General features: G+C 41.1%; 1 protein-coding gene across 1 annotated transcript in view; it reads right to left on the reverse strand.

The window, feature by feature from the left end:
* The window catches only part of ARFGEF2 (ARF guanine nucleotide exchange factor 2), a 55,860-nt gene that overhangs the window by 14,437 nt on the left and 19,955 nt on the right, over window positions 1-21,468 (reverse strand). Inside the window, 20 exon segments of the mRNA XM_032767374.2 lie at window positions 34-74; window positions 920-1,019; window positions 2,257-2,401; window positions 4,662-4,820; window positions 5,304-5,318; window positions 5,320-5,352; window positions 5,355-5,431; window positions 6,610-6,765; window positions 8,522-8,693; window positions 8,793-8,877; window positions 9,907-10,112; window positions 10,786-10,897; window positions 12,274-12,475; window positions 13,549-13,657; window positions 15,812-15,951; window positions 16,252-16,351; window positions 16,641-16,875; window positions 17,498-17,628; window positions 18,667-18,818; window positions 20,068-20,139. Of these exon segments, the coding sequence (XP_032623265.1) occupies window positions 34-74; window positions 920-1,019; window positions 2,257-2,401; window positions 4,662-4,820; window positions 5,304-5,318; window positions 5,320-5,352; window positions 5,355-5,431; window positions 6,610-6,765; window positions 8,522-8,693; window positions 8,793-8,877; window positions 9,907-10,112; window positions 10,786-10,897; window positions 12,274-12,475; window positions 13,549-13,657; window positions 15,812-15,951; window positions 16,252-16,351; window positions 16,641-16,875; window positions 17,498-17,628; window positions 18,667-18,818; window positions 20,068-20,139 (2,442 nt within the window).

The following is a 21,468-nucleotide window of genomic DNA, read 5'->3' on the forward strand; positions in this document are numbered from 1 at the left end:
CAGTTAATTTCCTCATATGTTCAGCATACATACCTATTGCATTTCCATCCAACCGGGTTGATCCTGTAAATATTCTGTAGAACAAATCAAGGTGTGAGATAAAATATAAATTATATTTAAAAAAATAAAGGAAAAGAACATAACAGACTAAAGTATTTCCAGGTAAAAAGGTGCAAGTTTATAAAGAAACCTTGATGTTGCAAACTAGACTAGCAAGGTAATGCTTTGGATTTCCACCAGTGACTTACGGGTGGAAAGAGTGAACTATGTACAGGGAGGAAGTAAAAAAGGAAAGCTGAATATAGAGGTCAGTATGGTCTAATAGACTGATGACACTGATGCATTTCAGAAACTTGGACTTGGGTTAGCTAACCAGCAACGATAAAAAGTCTAACTGTAAAGTAGTGGCTCATGGCCAACATTAACAGGACAAACCCAGTGTAGCAGAAAGCCTTTATAAAAATCACCAGGTGTGCATTACAAAGGCACCAATTTAATGAATTCTGGTTGCCATTTCTCCAAATGGAAAAGGTTAAGAATATTCTCTCTCTCTCTCTCTCTCTACTTCCGACCCTCAAACTAACTTGCATACATTCTTTTTTCCAATTATCCAGCTATCAGTGGTAACACCAGACTAGTTTACTAGAAGAGTATTTCACTCTCTTTAGTGTTGCAGGACTGAAGTTTAAAAAACAAAACAAAAAACAAAACAAAGATACCCACCAGAATATTTTACCCTCATCAGATCCAGGAGATTTGGCATCATTCAGGGTGAATGCCAACCTGTACTTAAAAAGGGTTTTAAGTCAGGCTTTGAGAGCCAACCGCCCTGTCAGTCTGCAGGGGGAAATCAGGACACTTTGGGTAACTCTTGATTTGCAAGTCACTACAAACAGAAAGAGAGAAAGCACTACAGTACCTGTCCACTGCCACCACCACGCTTTGTGAACTGGTCTCGCCCACAGACTCCTGAATGCTGGCTATATGCCTTTTATCAACTCCACCACCAACTAGGTTACCTGTAACAAAATATCAGATCCAATCTGAGAAAACAGTCACAGTTAAATACCAGCAATATGCTCAATTTTATACAAAAACAGGAATTCAGATGGATCCTGCTCCCAAGAGGCTTAGAATTTACATAGAACAGGTGCTAGAGGTCAGAAATGATGCACCTGGATTATTCTGCATGTGAAGATCCAGTTTCAAAGCAGTGTACCTCTTAAAAACATTCACTGCCTGAAAATTATTTCAACAAGTTCATAACAAAAGTTATAAGCACGTAAAGATTTTGTTGGGGAGGGTATAGAGATGTTTTAATGGACACAGTTTTGCATCCTTAATTTTGGTGGCTCATATCCATTTTAAGAAAGCAGGCCATCAAGATTACAACAGGCTTACAAATCATCTTTAACATTTGAGAAATGCAGTAGTAGTTAAATAACAGTTGTCATGACAATTATGCCTAAAGGCCTACAATAAAAACATTTGAATGTAATATTTGTAATTAACCTACAGTAACACTGGTACTAAAACATTTATAACTGAATATGAGCAATTAGTACTGGGCACGTGTAGTTTAAGTCCATTAATATACAGAATGTGATACTGTCTCAGTGGAACTCTAGAGTACTTCTATATTAAATGTTTTTTCATGGAGAGGGTTTATTTCTTTTCTCAGGTAAATGCAGACTACCATCATCCCCTTAATCCCCCCTTACAAACCAGATTTTAGACTATGCAATGTACATTAGGGTGAAATATCTAACTTGAAAACCATCTATCGCCACATCTTAAGGCAGAAAATAGTTAGTATCAGCAAAATTTTTTAGTATTCAGACAGATTTCAGTAATTTCAACATTTTTATTTCAAAATGGAATGAAAAAAGTAGAGCTTTTAATGTCTGTAACAAGACTATGGCCATACTAGATCTGATGTAACAGAAAGTTATGATCACACTTAAGTTCCTACAAGGCAGTTAATCTAGGTAGTCTATGAAGTAATTTCTCATAGCTGATTTATAGAAACTGGAATGGTATTCAGATGTTTAATCATTACCAAGCTAGATGAAGTAATGGCTACTTTCTTTAATTATGTAGTGACATTAGCCTCCACACAGTTTAAAATGAAAGCAGGTAAATATACGACCCAGTATCATGTGAAGAACTGATCATTCGTTCTCATAGTGACAAATGTTTAGATTTAATTAACTTGGTAAATGCAGGTTTGTGAAGTGACAGAGCTATTAATCTTACCTAGTCCCAGGCCCATGAATTCTTCTCCAGATGTGTAGCTTTTAATGCTGCCTTCCCTTTCACGCCCAGAGCCAGATAAGTATCGAGTTTTAACCCCAGTCCCTATAAGCTGTGCTAGTTCCAGCTGGCTGATGCATTTCAAGATCTAATAACAAATGTACATTTCAATAATGTAAGTGACCGCTACCATGTTTTACCTTACGAGACTTCACAGGTTCGCAAACCATTTTATCAACACTAAACCTCAACACTTCTGTGATATAGGCAAATATTACTGCTAATTTACAATGGAATTAAGCAACTTGCCACAGATTACAGTGAGTGAGTGGCAGCTGTGAAAAACAGAACCAAGAAGTCCAACTCTTAGTTCTCTGGTCACGAGATCAAGTTTCCTTCTTAGGGTGTGGTTTAAGAATTTATACATTATGGAGATTATTACCCACTAGGTTCTCTTCCCCATACAGATAAATAAGAGAGCCCCCATTACTACAAATGGCAGCTGCAATGAAATTCCCACAATGCATCAAATGAAGACGATCACAAGTTTATAATAGGATCATGATTCCAATTTGGTTCGACAAGTCTTGTCTTCTACTTCAGTTCTAGCCCAGTCTCTCAGAGCCCCCCCAATGCACCGAGGAGCCTATCTACTCTCTCCATGATAATGCAAAATTTATTAGATTAATCTCATGAACACAAACAAGAGACTAGATTCAATATCTAAACGCAAAATTGTTTCTCAGAGTTGAAGCAGTTGTAAAGATCACTGGCAACACATACATAGATACCAGATACTAGTATATGCCATCAAGGCAGAATTCATGGCCTTCTACTCTAAAACAGGCCTTATTCTGAGGAGCTAGAGAAGCTGCCCGGCTAGCTCAGCCGATCAAAGAGTACTTATAATATCTTCAACTAGTCAGATATCCTTTCCAGTAGAGGACAGTCCTGCACTCATCCATTTACCTAGGTATTTATATAGTCTCTATTGAGGTAGCTTCCAAATACCTCCCAACTATGTGAAGACAGAAATGACTTTCCTTCCTTGATTGTAGGAGACAGCTTGATTAATTTATTGTGGGTTAGGGGAGAAATGGGGTCTTTGTGAAGAACTGAATCTCTCACAGTGTCCATCTCAGATAGCATTTACTGCCACTAATACAAGTTTGCTTCCTTCCTGCTTCTTCTCTACTGCAAGCTGTCCTAACGATATGGCTATTCATGTGGGCAGTGAGGTATGAAAGGATGCCAATTCATTACAATGGTGACACACACAACATTAGGTGAATTTTATGCTTTCAGTGGATCACTTTGAAAGAATGTTGAGAGAAATACAAGAGGAAAAATTAGTAGGACTATGAGGAAATGGAAACGTCTCTTGCCCTCAGTTTCTGGCATCCATTCTGATACTTAAAATTAAGTTTTAGACAAGTCTTTAAGGAAAAAGAAAGAAGCTCTGGACAAAGTAAATGTACAACTAGTCAAGACACTGTGTGCTTTATTATGAACTGAACCTAAATTCTGCAGCAAGATCCTTCGGGTTGTGCAGAATCTCCAGATAAGTAAACAAAACAACACAAATCCCAATTTTTTACTATCGTCATATTCTCTTAGTCACAGCAGTCTTTGTATGTTTTCAGATTCGATACAGTTTTACCCTTTTCTTGTTTTTCCATTTTTAGTGTACTAAAGGGGTATGCACTGACAATAACTGCACTGTAGAGATTTCTGTGAGGAAAGGTTTGAGGGATGGACTAACCCAGGGGTAGGCAACCTATGGCACTCACAGTACTGGCCACTGATCCGTGAAGCTCTGTATTTTAATTTCATTTTAAATGAAGATTCTTAAACATTTTTAAAACCTTATTTACTTTACATACAACAATCGTTTAGTTATATATTATAGACTTATAGGGAGAGACCTGCTAAAAACGTTAAAATGTATTACTGGCATACAAAACCTTAAATTAGAGTGAATAAATGAAGACTCGGCACACCACTTCTGAAAGGTTGCCAACCCCTGGACTAACCATATATTTTTCTGCTACAGCGAACAGCACAATAGTTTACATATTGATTTTTGAAACATCATTAGGTTTCAGAGGCAACACTCCACTGAGGTGTAGAGTGTTTCATGCTGTCTACAAAAAGCACAGTACTGGTTTCACTGTTCATGTTTGAGCTGCCTTCACAACTACAAAGGCTAGAAAGTATTTTATTAAACAATGAAAATGAGATGCCAGTGCACAGTTTGCAGAATAAATCCCTTCATCACAGCAGAGTTCTCTGATGCTGGAGTTTCAAATTCTGTGGGCTACACAAACAGTAGGCAGAACTCGATGAACAAAAGTTTGGTAAGCTGTGAGGGCACACTGAAGCCTCACATTTACTATTCAAGTTTTTACCTCATGCCAGGAATTCCCAAGATAGTTGCCATCTGTATGGGCCACGGTAATAAGTGTCTTAATGGTGTCTATGTTTTTCTGCTTCATTTCTGTGATGCTAGAGCTGGCAGTCAAGAGTGAGAAGCGAGCAAGAGCCTGCACATAGGCATCTCGTTCAAGCTAGAATGCAGATACAAATATGAGAACAGAAATAAGCCTGAGAAATTGAGATGTCTGCAAATACTAAAGAAGCAGCACCCTCCCCACCAAAATGCACACAACCCCCTCAGGTTTGGGTAACTTTCCTTCCAAGTATGGCTCTGTGATTGCAATTATGACAAAGTATTTCCCTGACAATATAGTACAGGAGAGCTGGAAACATACTAGCAAATGATCTTAATGGAAGCATCAGAAGTGGGAGGCATTTGAGGATTAAGAATAAACCCCCACTATTATCTTTATTTATGATCCAGAGCTCTGAACAGATTAAAACTAAAACTGTTCTGCAAACAAAAACATTATATGTGTTGATTAGCAGAGCAAGTTATTTTCACTTGCTTAAGATAGCTTATACCAAAGTAACATTTTCATAGTGTTACTATTACAGATTCAGAGGCACACGACGCCAGTGACTAGACTATTGCATGTCTACACATACCACACCTGCATTCCAAAAATGGCAGGCTATTCGGATTGCACATCGAATTTCCTTCACAAACACAGAGATGCAACTTCCACGTCACGCAGTCGAAGGCCAACGCTGTATAGCTCCAACAGGAGTCCAGAACAAGCTAGCAAAAAGGAACCCTTGGTAGTTTGTTCTTACCACCAAATCATGATTCCCTAAGCAGTGCTATTGTAGACATTGCCCATGCCAACACTGTATTCCTCCCATTCACAATAATGAAGTACCAGGAAAGCCATCACATTACTTTTTTCTACAGCATTAGAGCAGAATTTGGGCAAAACTATGGCCCTGCGGGTTGAACTGCCTACTCAGAGCAAACTATGGCCTGCCTGCCCTGGCCCTGCCACCACTTCCCAGAAGTGGCGGCACCACATGCATATGGCCCCTGGGGAGGACGGGGTTGGGGTGGGAAGGCGGGGCAGAGGATTCCGCTCGCTGCCCTCGGCCTGCCAGGACCGCTCTCACAAGCCCCCATTGGCCGGGAATGGGAAAACCATGGCCAATGGGGGCTTTAGGAGAGTACTGCAGGCAGGGCAGCACATGGAGCCCTCTGCCCCACCTCCTCCAGGGGCGCAGGGACATGTGGCCTGGACTGACCTTCCAGGAGTGGTAGCAGGGCCAGGGCAGGCAAGGAGCTGCCTTAGCCTGCTTGCATGTCGCTGCCATCCCAGAACCGCTCAAGGTAACAGCACCAGGACCGGAACCTGCACCCCAACCCCCTGCCACACCTAACCCCTCGTGAACCCTACCCCCTCTCTGGCCCCCTCCTGCACTAGGCACCCCCCCTGCACCCCAACCCCCTGCCCTGAGCCCCCGCCACATGCCGCACCCTTCCCTGAACCCCCTCATACACCCCACACTCCTCCTGAGCCCCTTACTGCACACCACACCCCCTCCCACACCCTGCACTCCCTCCTGCACCCGAACCCCCTGCCTCAGCCCTACATTCGTGGCCCTGCACGTCATTTCCCCACCCAGATGTGGCCCTCAGGCCAAAAAGTTTGCCCACTCCTGATTTAGAGTATATTAACATCCCCTATAAAAAAAAATAAGACCCTTTTCTGCTTCCAGTACTCCCAGCTCTTCTCTTCACACTCCTGAGCCAGAGACTCTCATGGCAGAATGCAACACTTTTAGTCACATCAGAATATTGACACCTTCATAAAAGAGATGCACTGCTGCACTCTATGGCTCAGTTATCACAGCTCTCAACGAGGCATGTTATGGATTGAAGAGGATTACATGCCCTAACAAAGATACATGACGGAGAAATCCATTCACTCACTTTGAACATGGGTCTGACGTGATCCAGGTGAGTGGCACTAGTAAAAGGAGCCTTTGCATGGCTTACTGCTTCCATGAGGGCTTTAGCCGTTTTAGCCATTTGCTCCATCTCCAGGTTGTACAATAACCGCCGCTGCTTCTCATTGGCTACATCTATGAAGAACACCACAAAACCTGCATCACTATATGTATTTTTGCTATCAGGCTCAATTCCTTAGTTCTGGGTATCAGATGCTGAAAGGAGATTTTTTAATTTTTATCTAGAGATTGCAATTTAAGCAAGCTTGTTCAGAAGCTTTTGGATTTACTTAAGATGCTGTCATGGGACTTTGCCTTTCATATAAAGTGTAAGCCTTGGGGTAACAAAAACAAAAAACACAACCATGTCTAGTACAACAATCCACATATATGGTAGTTATACAGCTCTTCCCTTAACAGTCTCACACTTTATGACCTGCTTCATAGAAAAAAGTAAAATCCAGAGGCGTATTTTATTAAGTCATTTAGTTCATGTGAACTACCTAAGAATGCTTTAAAGTCTTAAGTTTGCAAAACAGATGCTATGGCTATGACTATGTCTACACTAGAGAGTTTACAATAGCGCCACTGTACTGATGCAGCTGTGCTGTTGTAAGATCTTTAGTGTAGCAACTCTACACTGATGGGAGAGAGCTCTCCCGTCAACATAATTAATCCACCCCCAACGAGTGGGGGCATTTATGTTACCAGGAGAAGCTGTCCACACCAGAACTTATGTTGGGGTAACTTATGTTGCTCAGAGGGGTGGCTTTTTCACTCCCCTGAGCAACATAGGTGGTAGTGTAGACAGAGGCTATGTCCACACTGGCAATTGAATGACAAAACTTTTGTCTTTCAGACGTGTTTAAAATAAATAAACCAACCCTGAAAGACAAGAAATTTTGCCAGCGACATGCACCAGTGTGAACAGCGCTTTCTCGGCAGGAGAGTGCTTCTGGAGACAATGCAAATGCCACTTGCTGGGGATGAATGTTTTTTGTTAGCAGGAGAGCCAACAAGCAGCAGCTACACTGCACGACTTTTAGCGGCACAGTTGTAGCAACACAGCCATGTCACTAAAAACTGTGTAATGTAGACATAACCATAGCCTATTAAAATAATCAGTGCTGTTTCTTTATCCCTGCAGCCATAGCACCTCAGACTGTGACCTAGTTAACTCTCAAGATAAAGAGAGTCAATACCTGAATGTAAGACCTCGAAGGAGCACGCAAGCACTGAAGGAGGTAGTGCCGACGATTTGGTACTTGGTTCTCTTCCTTCAGTTAGCACTACATTAATTGCCCAATATGCTATTAAAAGTACAGTGCAGCTGGAGGTGCTGTCATTTGGATGTGACATATTATTTAAGTCCTCATCTATTCTAGGTATAGAAAAGTCACCTAACTTCAAGTGACTTTAATGATGTTGCCAACTGCTAAGCCCTCCCTGTATTATCACCTCAGACTGCAAACTCCTTAGGAACAGCAAATCAGTCTCTCTGAACTATGAGGTGCCATTGTTAAACATGGCACAACATGAGATAGTCACATAAAACTCTGAAGAAGACTGTCAGCTCTTTTCTCCTAGCCAAGTGCCAACTTAGATTATTACATTCTGCCTCCCTTAAGTCCCTCTTCTTTTTCAAATAGCTACAGCATTCTTCACTTCTTCTCTTTAACCAAGTCCAGTGGTGCTAGGAGCTTTTACATGGAAGTGGCCACATACCGGTGGCCATGTTTCAGCATTGGATAAAGTGGTACCCAGATTGCCAACACTTGTGTGAAGTACACAAAGGCTAAGCTGAATTAACGCATTTTATGTTAATCCTTGAATACGAGATATTATAAAAATCCACTCTGAGCATCATATTGAGTTTCTAATGAAATCTTACTTGGCTTAGTAGATTTAGTTGTAATTGCATATTCTTTTGTCTCTTTCATTGCAATTTTTTTCCCTTCTATTTCTTCATAGATAGTGGACAGATACTCTTCTGGCAGATCTTTACTGTCATTGATTCCTCGATTCATTTTAATATATTGCTCTTTTGTCATTTTATTCTTTACCTGTCAACAGGTGAGAGAGATAAAAATTCAGGTGTCAAATTTTGAGAACAAATTCTAGAGAAGAGCACTTGTAACAGTTCTATAGTGATTTTTCCCTACCTGGGGACTGTGCAAGTCTGTAGTCAGCATTATAATAGAATATGCTAAAACATAGGCAGTGTCAGCACTAGCAAATAGGGTTTGCCTGAAACAGAGAAACAAGTTTTAGAGTTCTAGAACTTCAATCCATTAGCTCTCTCTGCGCATGCAGGGAAGAGATGCAGTTCAGAAGCATTACACACTCCTGACACAGTATAGCCTGGCAAGAAATCTCATACTTTAGCCTTTTATAGTAAAATAAGTTTAAAATTAGCCCAGCTACTGCTTAATATGTACTGAAAGCTACAGCAAGGCCAATGAAGGGGAAAGGGAAGAATTTGTGAAGCCATACATTTACAAGATTACAGAAAAAGGCATTTAAATAAACGCTATTCATTACTATTTTTCCATCTTTTTCCACTGTTTTCAACAAGCAATTAGAATAAGATTTATCCACTAGTGTACTCACATCCAGGTTTCCTTTCTAAATATAGTAATTTTTATTAAAAACAGTGATGTGTGACTGATCTGGGAGTGGAAATTGATAAAGTCTGGTTTCTTAAGCAGACAATGTCAAAGTTTTCAAGCAAGAATTGCATTTTCAAATTTGTTTTAGAGTAAAATGGTCTATATTATCACAAATTGGCCCATCCATGCAGATTTGCCTGGCTGAAGGCAGGTGGGAAAATGCCTCATTACACAGAGACACATTACTTACCAAACAAGATTTTTTATCTTTCACTAACAAACAATTAAGGCTCACAAAACTTTGAATTTGTTGAACTGGTTAAGTACAACATGGATAAATAGGATATGCAGTATCTGAAGCATTCTTGCTCAATTAGATCCCATGCACCTGTTAGAAAGTGCTCTCTGAAGTGCCAATACTGCCACACCTACTGTTCAAGACTTCATGATGATTTAGCAGCTGCCTACAGGAACGTCCCACGGGTCTTCCATTTAGCTATAGAACAGGTATAACATGGACAACAGCAACACAATCTGCCCTCACACATCCCTGCAATGTGCCTTGCCCTTGTGGGGCAAGCACGAGTCATGCCTTGCTTTACTGCCTACGGCTGCCAACAAGGTACCATTCCTAAGACAGTTTATCCAATATTATGTTTCAAGTTACCCTTGGTTGCATTCAATGTATCTAGCCGCAAACTTCTCCATTAATCTATCAATCTTCTGAGCTTCGCCTGGTAACCGAAAGCCTTCCAGAAATATACGCAGAGCAGAGACAAAGTCTTTCCCACAGAAATCAAGCTGGTCTACATAGGCATACATCACCTCCTTGTTAAATCTACTGCTCTCCCCTAGAAATTCTCCAACTTGGGTCTAAACACAAGAGAGACTGTTATGAATATTATGTATCAAACTAACTGTATCTTCTCCCTTTTCTATTTCAATGAACTTATTGTATAACAGTTGCACTGCAGTAAATTTCATAATAAGGTTGGTATGTTGCTCATGAGAAGCAGAGCCACTGTTGGATATGGAAAGTCAAGTCTGGTCAACTGTCACAACATTCCATTAAGGGTCATTAACACCACCTTTAAAAGTCAATGCTGTAAAATAACCGGCTCCAGCAAGAAGCTCTTCTGGCAGATCTAAAAAAAGCAGCATTAGTAGGCATGAAGGGACTCCCACCCAGTCCTCCACTGCCAAAAGAAACGATCTGCAAAGAGCCTAAAAGGAGTATGTAAATTGGGAGCAATGGTGCGGAGGCATAGGCGCAGGCACCCAGGGCTTTGCTCTCGGCATCAGCTGGGGTGGGGGACTGGCTTTCAGCACCCCTCCTATTAAAAATGTTCCAGCACCACTGTGCAGCAGTGGTTTGAGATTAACCTGGGGGGAGGGAGTTGAGAACCTTCATTAGATTCTCTGCCATAAAAAAGTAATTAAAGTAAGGTGGCACGGAATATGAAAGCAGCAACAGCTGAATTGCTGGGGAGAGGGAAGGAATATCTTTGTAAAACAAATTAATCGCTTAAGTAGCATTCAGTCTTACAAAACACAGACGTTCTTCTTGGTGCAGAAACTGTGCAATGTCTTCTGTTGTAGTGCCAAGCATGCCCTGTTCTTGAAGATACTGTATTCCTCTTTTTGACTTTTTGTTAAATCTATTCATACAGACAGAATATAAAAAAAATTAAATGAGAGGCAGAAAAGCTATAGCTTACACCTGGAATACCATTTCCCAAGACACTATAGTGCATAAAGTTTACTTGCATCTGCAGAGCCCTTACAAAAAGGAAGGGATTTAAAAAAAAAAAAAAAAATCACATAACTATTCACCTTTAAGGTGGAAGTAAAGAAAAGACGTCTCGGAATTTTATTTAATTTATTTATTTTGGGGGGTGGGGTGGAGGATTAATGCATTAGCTAGGTAACACTAGACATCCCATCCCGCGTATTATGTGGTATATTCAAAGGCCACTATTTTAGAATTAAGGATGTCAAGAAAATTTAGGTTAATAAAAAAAAAAACCTGATTTTTCCAAATGCTATTAATAGAAGTTTTTTTCATAAAATAAGGACAGTTCTAAGGAGGTTTGTGCACGTGTTTGGATGTTTTTAAAAGGGAACACCCTTCTACAGCATTTGAAGCATGGCAATACCCAGGATAATTTAAATTGATTATAAGACAAATGTATTTGGACCAATCATTTTATTCTCCCAGCTGTGTGTGTGTGTAACACAAGAGCACAAAAGGCAAAAGCACTTGCAGAATTTCAGATTTCATTAGTAATACAACCAAAGAAGATTTTTTTTAAATATAGCAATTTGAAAGGGTCATTGCCAACTTGACGTTAACCCATTTTTTTTAATTAAAGAGCAGTCTGATATTACACCTGCTCCAAACCAATTAGTAATTTACAATCACCTTTTTTTTTTTTTTTTTTTTTTTTTTAAAAGTTTCCTCTCCTTTGTGGCTGAGTCAGCCTAAAAGGAGACGACCACACAGCTGTGTCAAGAGCACAGAGTGAACAAAATAATCCCCCAATTCCTTTTAGTTACAGTAGACTTCGAGGACATCTACACCGCAATAAAAACCCCTTGAGTAAAGTCTCAGAATCCAGAGCAACTGACTCAGGTACACGGGGCTCGGGCTGCAAGGCTTAAAACTGCAGCGTAGATGTTTGGGCTCAAGCTAGAGCATTGGCTCTGACACCTATGTGGGGGACTGATCTCAAAGCTTGTCTCCAGCCTGAGCCCAAAACATCTTCACTGCGATTTTTAGCCCTGAAGGCCAAGTCAGCTGACCCAGGTCAGCCGCAGACATACCCCTCAGGAGTTAGCTCGTGACAACAGTAGACAAAGGTTTTCAGAAGGAAGTGTCATTTTTAGTTGTCAGTGCTACTTTATTATGACAAGTGTTCCTTTAAACTGAACAAACACGGTTCCTATAATACATAGTGACTACATCAGAAATAGTGAAGTCGCATCCGACAGACATTACACTAGTTAGCCTTTATTTCCTTGCCAATCCACTTACAATTCTATCCCATGTTCAATTATCTCCTTTTGTTGCTTGATGACCTCAAATTGCTCAGGATCATCAGGGACAGCAGTCTGGATGCCAATGCTTCCAATTCCTGAGGACACCGTCGAATCCAAGGAACTCACACTACTCCGTCTTCTTCCAGTCTCCAAACATTTACCTTCACCCATTTCCTGATCTGAAGGTCTATCTGAACCTGCAGGTAGGCGAAGAGTGCAAGAAGCATAAGAATGATCAGTGAGAAAAGCCAACATGCCCCCAATGAGCATGTGAACAAACACACACACCCACCCTTCTTAAAGCATCTGACCCCTCTCTCTCCAGCAAAACAGCCACCAAACATTTAATCATTAAGGGCATCTTATGCCCCATGCCACTTTCCCGAAGCAGTGAGGGAGAAGAGTGGAGGAAAGATCTCTGTGCCTCCACCTAGTAAAGAAGGGTATACAGGGTGCAGAAGAAGAGCTATTCCTACTTACAATAGCACCAGTTTCACCACCTAAGTGATCGGGGGACAGCTGGCTAGCACACTACTCAATATGAGGGCTTTACCTTGTGTGTGTTTTTTTTAAAACTCTATTTGAATTCCTGGGGCCTACAAACACTATTAGTGCACATAAGAATTATCCTTTTCAGTCTCCTGCTCAACTCCTAGAACCTCAGCTTTTAAATAGAAAAAGAAATATCTGTAAACATGTTCTTTCCTCATGTTCACTGTGAACTATCAATCAGTTTGTAGACAAGACACACTGCTTTTCATAGACCTTTGATATTCCTCAGTCTACCAAGTACACTGTATTTTTAATCTTAAAGCTTCCATAAGTTTTGCTGGCTGTTAAAAAAAAAAAAAAGAAGAAATCTATGTCTCAAGTAGCTTACAACCCTGTCAGTGGATTTGCCAAAGAAGTGATGATCACACACCAGGAACAGAAAGCAGAGTAAAGACGACATGGTTTACTGAAATAGGACTTTTATGCTTAACCAAATAACCACAAAATCATATTTCTGTAACCAATGCTCTGTTTCCCATCCTCCTCATTCAGAGAGTGTTTTGTCAAGTCCATTATCTAGATTGTAAGCTCTTCAGGGCAGGTACCTCTATTTGTTTCCTATGGAAACACACAGCACTCTTGCTAATGTTATAACAGCAGCAAAAAGGTGTACATAAAAAGTGATATACATCTATTTATTTGCTGGACACACATTTGGACTGACATCCACATTTTAATGCATTTTGCTACAGTTGGAGGGTGGGGTGGAAAATCTCACCAAGACTGGCCTGATGGTTAGGGTTCACATATAGGTCTTTGCTCCATTCGACCATGCACTTTAAAATAGAAACCAAACATTCAAGACCTTTTTTCCGCAGGCTGAGTTCCTGCAGAAAAGAAAGAAGAAAAAAAAATTAGTTACACTGGACAGGTCAAGTCCTAGATACTAACATTTAGAATTTCTGTGCTGAGACAAAATACATCTAAAGCAGGAAGAGAACAAGCCAACAAATTCTCTCTCTCTAGTTCAATCACACCCATAAAATCTTAAGAAACAAATGCACCTCAGAGAGACCTAATAGTAGAGGAGAGCTGTTCTGATGTACAGAACTACTGTTAGCTTTAGACACCAGTAATGACAACTTGTGGGGTTTTTTAAAGCTTGAAACAGTTTTAGTATTTTCCGTTGGAGAGCCATATTATATGCAACTATTGATAAAGCAGTGTTTCCAGAGATAAAGTGGACTGTTTCCCTGCTGTTACCATGATCTCAAAGAATGGGAGAAGAGACTAAGGCAAGGATATCATTGGGGCAGGAATACAGAGCTACTTCAGTTCTTTGATCTAGCAATGTTTTATTGACATTGGCCCAGGTCTGTCTATAGTAAGTCCTGGATCAGGGATCACCAATTTTAATCCTTGTAACTGCAAGAAATATTGTTGTAAATAACACTCATATTTTCTAAATGCTACTACTAAGAGCTGCAAAAGGATTTACAATTCAGACCCTCTCCAAATAAAGCAAATCGGTGCATCCCAGTAAGTGAGCTGCACTGCATTACTTGACAGGCAGGTAATCAAGCTATAAATCCTCAGTCAGTTTCATTCCCTGGTCAACAAGGGGATTGCAGAGGGATGGTGTTAATGGATCTGTGACTGTGAGGGAAGAGGTGTGTTCAGCTCCAGGAATGAGTGGTCCCTACCATTTGCTTTCAGCACTACAGTTCGCAAGCAATAGGTTATCATAGCTCTGGGTCAATATTGGAAGGATAGTTTTGCACTCGCTGAAGAATGATTGTTATGCCCCATCATTCTCTACGGCTAGGAAAGTGCCATTTTAAAGAGGGGGGGAAACAAAACAAAACACAGCTTGTGATGAAGAGGTGATGTCAAAGTCATGGACTCCACACAATGCAAGTACTGTAACCCAGAATGTTACTGCTCTTGGGGTAAGCCAGAGAAGAAAGTCAGATGACTCAGTCACATGAGTGATGAAGTAGGGAGAAGCCTCACATCATGGAAGCGTTAACTCTCCCTTAGCACCCCCAACAAAAAAGAGTGGCCTGAACATGTATAATATAGTATCATCATTGGGCATTCAATCAACTAAATTCACTAGGAGATGAAACAATAGGATGACCTCCCCGGTGACAGTTATAGGTGACTCTCAATGAAACCAACTGTAGCCACGTTGCACACTATACAAGTAAAACTAAATCGGGGGTGGGCAAACTTTTTGGCCCGAAGGCCACATCTGGGAATAGAAATTGTATGGCGGGCCATGAATGCTCACAAAATTGGGGATGGGGTGCAGGAGGGGATGAGAGCTCTGGCTGGGGGTATGGGCTCCAGTGTGGGGCCAGAAATGAGGAGTTCAGGGTGCGGGAGGAGACTCCGGGCTGGGATGTGAGGGCTCCGGCTGGGGGTGCAGGCTCTGGAGTGGAGCTGGGGATGAGAGGTTTGGATGGTGCTCCAGGCTGGGACTGAGGGGTTTGGAGGGTGGGAGGGGGATCAGGGATGGGACAGGGGGTTGGGGCATAGAGAGAGGCTCAGGGATGCAGGCTCTGTGCTGCACTTACCCCAAGCAGCTCCCAGAAGTAGCGGCATGTCCCGGCTCCGCCGTGGAGACGCATCCAGGCAGCTCTGCATGCTGCCCTGTCTGCAGGCGTTGCCTCCGCTGCTCCCATTGGGTGCAGTTTCTGGCCAATGGGAGCTGCAGGGGGGCACTTGGGGTGGGGGGCAGCATGCAGAGCAGAGCCCCCTGGCTGCCCTTACGCATAGAAGCTGGAGAGGGGCCATGCCGCTGCTTCCGGGAGCTGCGTTGAGCGGTCCTCGACCCTGCTCCCTGTCTGGAGCGCTGGAGCAGGGCAAGCCCTGACCCCAGTGGGAGCTCAAGGGCCAGATTAAAACAGCTGGCAGGCCAGATCCAGCCTGCAAGCCGTATTTTGCCCACCCCCGAACTAAGTGGTACTCATTATTTAAAGAAGGCGGCATTGAAGGGAAAATCAGAGCTATATTATTTCCAACGTTGTTGCTCTCACCTGCAGAGGTGTCATTCCCAACTCATGTCCACTCCGTCCCTGAGCAATTTTAGACAAGTCATTTACAAGGCGTTCAAAAATATTGGCAGCATTTAAATCACAATCGTAGTTAACATAAATATCCACCACGCACTGAGCATCTTAAAAATGAGAAAAATCAGAGTATTAAAATCCAAAGATATAGAACTTAAAAAAAAAATAGGTGGAAAGTATGTTTTTTAAAACATGTTCATCACCATGATATCAGAGCACAGTTATTTTATGCATCATTTCTTGATTCAAATATTTTTAATTAAAAGACAAATGCTTCTCTAAGAACACACACTTAAAGCTACCACTACTCTGATATTAGCTGCCTTCAGTACTTCCAGATCATTGTCAAACCAAAAGGAAAGTTATTTCTACATTGTGAAGAACAGGTAACTTTTATAACTATATACCTGCACAAATTCTAGTCAAGGTCTGAATCACCATCCATTTGTGCTCAAAAGAACTTGAGGAGGTCTCCAAAATATTCAGGAAGATCTCTTTGAAAAACACCTGTGCACAGCAAATGAGACAAAGATACAATGTCTGCAGTTTTCTACTGAAGAATTTTAAAAAAAACATGCTAAATGAGCATATTCATTTGTACACAGTAATTTCACTTGGAAGAGAGTCTTCATCTCATGCATATCCAATTTGTAAAGGAAGTAGTACTTCCAGGTGCAAAGAAAGCAAAATTTTGAAGCAGCAATTTTTAAAGTATTGTGCTTTGCTTTGCATTATTAGTAAAATGTATTGAGTTAACAGAACATTTGTAGGTAAAATGAAGATAAAGCACTCTTACCTCAATCTGCATTTTTAAATGGGTCTTAAAGTTTGAAAGCAGTGTGAGAAAGATGGCAAGAGATAGCTCAAAGACATCAGGAACAGAAGAAACCCCGTTTTTAGATAATGCTACACAAAGATATTGCTTGATTGCATTGATGAACATTTCATGTGTCCTGAATACTCCACCAGCATTCTGCAATACGGAGAGAAGCAGCTGGAGGGACACTATCTTAGAACGCAACTCATGGGATCTGGGGAAGAAAGCAGAAGACTATCGTTAAGAAAATAGGTTACTTTCATCTCTCTCTCTCTCTCTCTCACACACACACACACACACACACGTGTAAGTCATAGTGACTCTCCAGGCCAAGTGAAATGAGCACTACCTCAGTTCATTCCAGAGATAACAGCTTGCTTGACTTCTCTGCTGAGAATGCTAGGGAATAACAACCTTCTTACCTTGGAGATTCTTCTCCTTCTAGAGAATATTAGATGCTTGCAACCCATCGGATTGGGTCAGTTACTCCTACTGGTTGCATTAAAGCATAGGATCCAAACCGCAGAATGAGTTCTTTCTACAGATCTGTAGAGATACTATATCTAAGGGAACTTTTGTTGAGACCACATGAACTACAGCATAATGGTTTCCTGCAGTACTGCATCTCTCTGCTATTTGGTTTATCCAAGTAAGAAGGTGTGCATACAGGGAATTTTCAATGCAAAGAGATCTCTCAATGTATTCAAAACAGGGGTGTAACTGGGAGTTCTGGATGACCAAGGCTGTCCTATGAAGTACCTAGACAATCTGATTCCCTTTGTTCCTAAAAATAGCTATCTGAAGAGCATACAACTCAGTAAATATAAGCTCATTACTTGGGATCTGGTGGTCCATCACCAAGCGGTTTCATCGAAAGCTTGCACAGTGACCGGAACACAAGGAAGGCATCTTTCTGCAGGATATGGGAGAATTTGGCAGCTGACTGAGATCCAGGTACATCTGTTTCCTAATGAGCAAAGAACCACTACATCAAATCTTCATTACAACAACTGATAAGATGAAAAAATTAAAGAGAGTCACCATAAAGCGAAGTTTAGCCACAAATTTTAGTTCAACAAAAAAGTCATCTTTACACAAGCTAGCAGGAATGCAATAATTTATTTTTAAGTTCCAGTGGAATCTGTGTTTAAAGAACAAAGTCATCTGTCTGCAGTGTTCATAACCAAAGCAGCATCATGATGCAAGAACTCCCCAAAGTGAAACTAATTTGTTTACACTGTTCAGTGTGAGAAATGTAAAAGACCACGCAACTAGAGCAAATTAGACTTTTTTAAACTCTCGGTTTCAATAATCTAAGGGTTTGGCTATTTAAACACTTTGTTTGTGGCAAGTTGGGGCGTAAATCTACTCTGCACAGCCAGCTAGTCACTAAGTGTCTGTGTGGACACTGCTGCTGCACACTGAAAGTTCCCTGGAGTAGATCAAAGCACACTAGGGAACTTTTAGTGTGGGCCACCAGGGTCTACATGGACATCATGCATGGCAAATAGTGTGTGGTATGTTTACAGCCCAGACTGACACGAACTACATCTTCATTTAGACAACCCCTAAGATGCTAGTAATATAAGTAAGTGCGCTTAATTTTTATTCTTACAGCCCCTTCTAACTCACTATATATTTGAAAGGGTTATTTTTCCAAGTTACCTATCAAAAAGAAGTAATTCCAAACTGTCAGATGAAAAACTGAAAGCCACTAGGATCCAGGTATCGAAACAGACTAACTATGTAGATACATTAATATCTACAGGCATTCAGAAATGAGATTATTTTATCACTATTCAGACCACAGCACTCATATGAAAACAATGCAACCTGATCTTACTTTCGTGCTCTTATAATGAAAACTTTCAGGTAGCAAAGCAAAAATTAAGAACATACTGTTCCACACCCAATTTTACAATACCAAATGCTGTCCTTTTGCACACTTTCTGATTGATCTTTTTCCCCCAAAAGAAAAATCAAGAGTCTAGGTTTTTTGTTTTACCAGATTATCCGTAGAGGAGACAGAGTGTCTGTCATCTGGAATTCCATTCGTTTGTACATTTTCATTAATACCACCAGCAGGGGCAAGATCCAGTGCTTCTAATTCAGATGGGGGAGTAGCTGTTTCAGTTGCAACATGCTTTTCTTCAGCCACTTAAAATTAAAAGACGAAAAGCCCAAATAAATACTTGCAATAAAAATTCACTAAAATATCAATGTCATACAAATTCTTAGGGTGCACAGGTGACACTCTTGCGGTTGATGGACAAGAGCAGCACTAATCGGCTAGAGGGAGCTTGTCTCAGCTTTAGCCAGAGGAAGGGTTACTGTGATACAGTAACTCCTCACTTAACATTGTAGTTATATCCCTGAAAAATGTGACTTTAAGCGAAACGACGGTAAGCGAATCCGATTTCCCCATAAGAATTAACGTGAATGAGGTTAGGTTAGGTTAGGTTCCAGGGAAATTTTTTTCACCGTACAAAAGACTATACATACATACACATACACAGTACAAGTTTTAAACAAACAATTTAATACTGGTACACAGTGATGATTGTGAAGCTTGGTTGAGGTGCAGGAGTCAGAGGGTGGGATATTTCCCTTACTGCTAAATGATGAACTAGCAATTGGCTGAGCTCTCAAAGGTTAACTCTCTCTCTACACAAGGCAGCAGAAATGGAGATATGCACATTTCCTTTAAGTACACTGCCTTGTTAATTAGATCAGCTTGCTGAGAAGGCAGCTGCTGCAAGCTCCCTCCATCCTGAGACCTGGTATGTCCCCCCTGCTCTATGGAAGATGGGGTAAGCGAGGTGCAGGAGCAGGGGGGGAGGCAGACACCATGACATTAGCCCCCTTCTTCCTTTCCTCCCCCCCACACAGCAAGCAGAAGTCTCGGGAGCAGCTCCAAGGCAGAGGGCAGGAGCAGCACATGGTGGGGGGGGAGGGACAGCTGCAACTGCTAGTCTGCTGGGCAGTTGCTGCACAGGGAATTTAGGGGAACAGGGAGCTGATGGGGGGCTGCTGGTCCACCCTGGTTCCAAGCCCCAACCAACTAGCTGCAACGGTCTGCTCTTCCTGCAAGCAGCAGACAAAGCAGGTAGTTGCCAAACGACGTCAGAAGGGAGCATTACAAAACTTTAACTGAGCATGTTCCCTAATTGATCAGCAACGTAACAATAAAACAATGTTAACCAGGACAACTAAGTGAGGTGTTACTGTACACGGGAGGGTACTGACAATGCTCCTATTACAGGCGTCACTAGGCTCGACAACATCTGTGGATCTCAAAATAAATTCTCAAGGAAAAAGGCATTCCATACTTCTAAAAGCACAAGGCAAAAGCTGGATAAATATATATGTTTACTTGGGAAAGGTTCTTCTGATAAGAAAGTTTTACCTTTAACAGCTGATAGGACTACATCCTCCAGAATGGCTGTAACCATTTCCGTGCCTCCATCAGTGGTTTCCTCTGATTAAATATGCCAAGAAATAGGATTTTTTGTGGGGGAGGTAAGAAGAATACTGCAATTTAGTGTTTTCTTTTAAAAGCATTTTATACACACATTCCCCACCACACTATGTGGGTAACACTACATTTTGTTTACTATGGTCAAATATTAGTGAATAAGCACAGATTTGCTAATAGTACTATTTTACAGAATATAACAAAATACCTACAGTAAAGAACATTAAGTATGAAAGTCAAGCAAAGATTAAGAAATGCCCAAATGGAGGTTGCAGACGCAGCCTTAATTCTGACCCTTGTGTGTAGCATTATGAAAATCTTTGAAGTAGATGTTCATATCCTATTTTTTCCCCGTAAGACTTTCAACTAGCTTTGGCTGTTTCTAGACACCTTACCTCACCTTCTCCATTCTTCCCGCCCCCCTCATTTACCCCCCAACTGAAAACAAGAAGTAAAAACCGAGCACAACTCTGCACACACAGATTTTATATTACCAAGTAGTCCAAGACTAACATTTCACTTATTTCAAAGTGGTTACACTTTGGTAAAGAAAATGTCTGAGTCCCAAGGATATCTATCCACTTTCTCTGACAAGTCTGCAAGACAAATGCTGTAAATGCTTTATCCTAGAATATTTGTCTTGGCAGTTACAGAGCTAGATAAGACTTATACTTATGGGAACTAAACCCCCCATTTCAATAACTTCTCTAACATGATCATGCTTTTTCACACCAAGAAATTAGAGCCATGGTGGGTTGTGCTCTGAAGTAAAGAACAGGAGGGAGGAGAGGGGAGACAGACCTGACTGCCAAAAGAAAGGCAGTGTTAGGCCTGGTCTACAGTAGGCTGTTAAACCGATTTTAAGTGTTAAATCGATTTAACGCTGCACCCGTCCATACTACACTGCTCTTTATATCGATTTAAAGGGCTCTTTAAATCGATTTCTATACTCCTACAAAACAAGAGGAGTAACGCTAAAATCGATATTACTATATCGGATTAGGGTTAGTGTGGATGCAAATCGACGTTATTGGCCTCATTATTTTACAGTAGCTACCCACAGTGCACCGCTCCAGAAATCGACGCTAGCCTCGGACCATGGACGCACACCACCGAATTAATGTGCCTAGTGTGGACGCGCACAATTGACTTTATAATATCTGTTTTATAAAATCGGTTTAAGCTAATACGAATTTATCCTGTAGTGTAGATGTAGCCTTATTTTCATGATTTAATGAGCCATTAAAAAAAGATGAGAGTTTAAAGAATGTATAGGGATACACTTAGAAGTTACCCCTGTGGGCAACTTATTTTACTGCAAGTCAGCACAAG

The sequence above is a fragment of the Chelonoidis abingdonii genome, chromosome 14 (genome assembly GCF_003597395.2).
Source record: "Chelonoidis abingdonii isolate Lonesome George chromosome 14, CheloAbing_2.0, whole genome shotgun sequence".
NCBI classification, from domain to species: domain Eukaryota; kingdom Metazoa; phylum Chordata; order Testudines; family Testudinidae; genus Chelonoidis; species Chelonoidis abingdonii.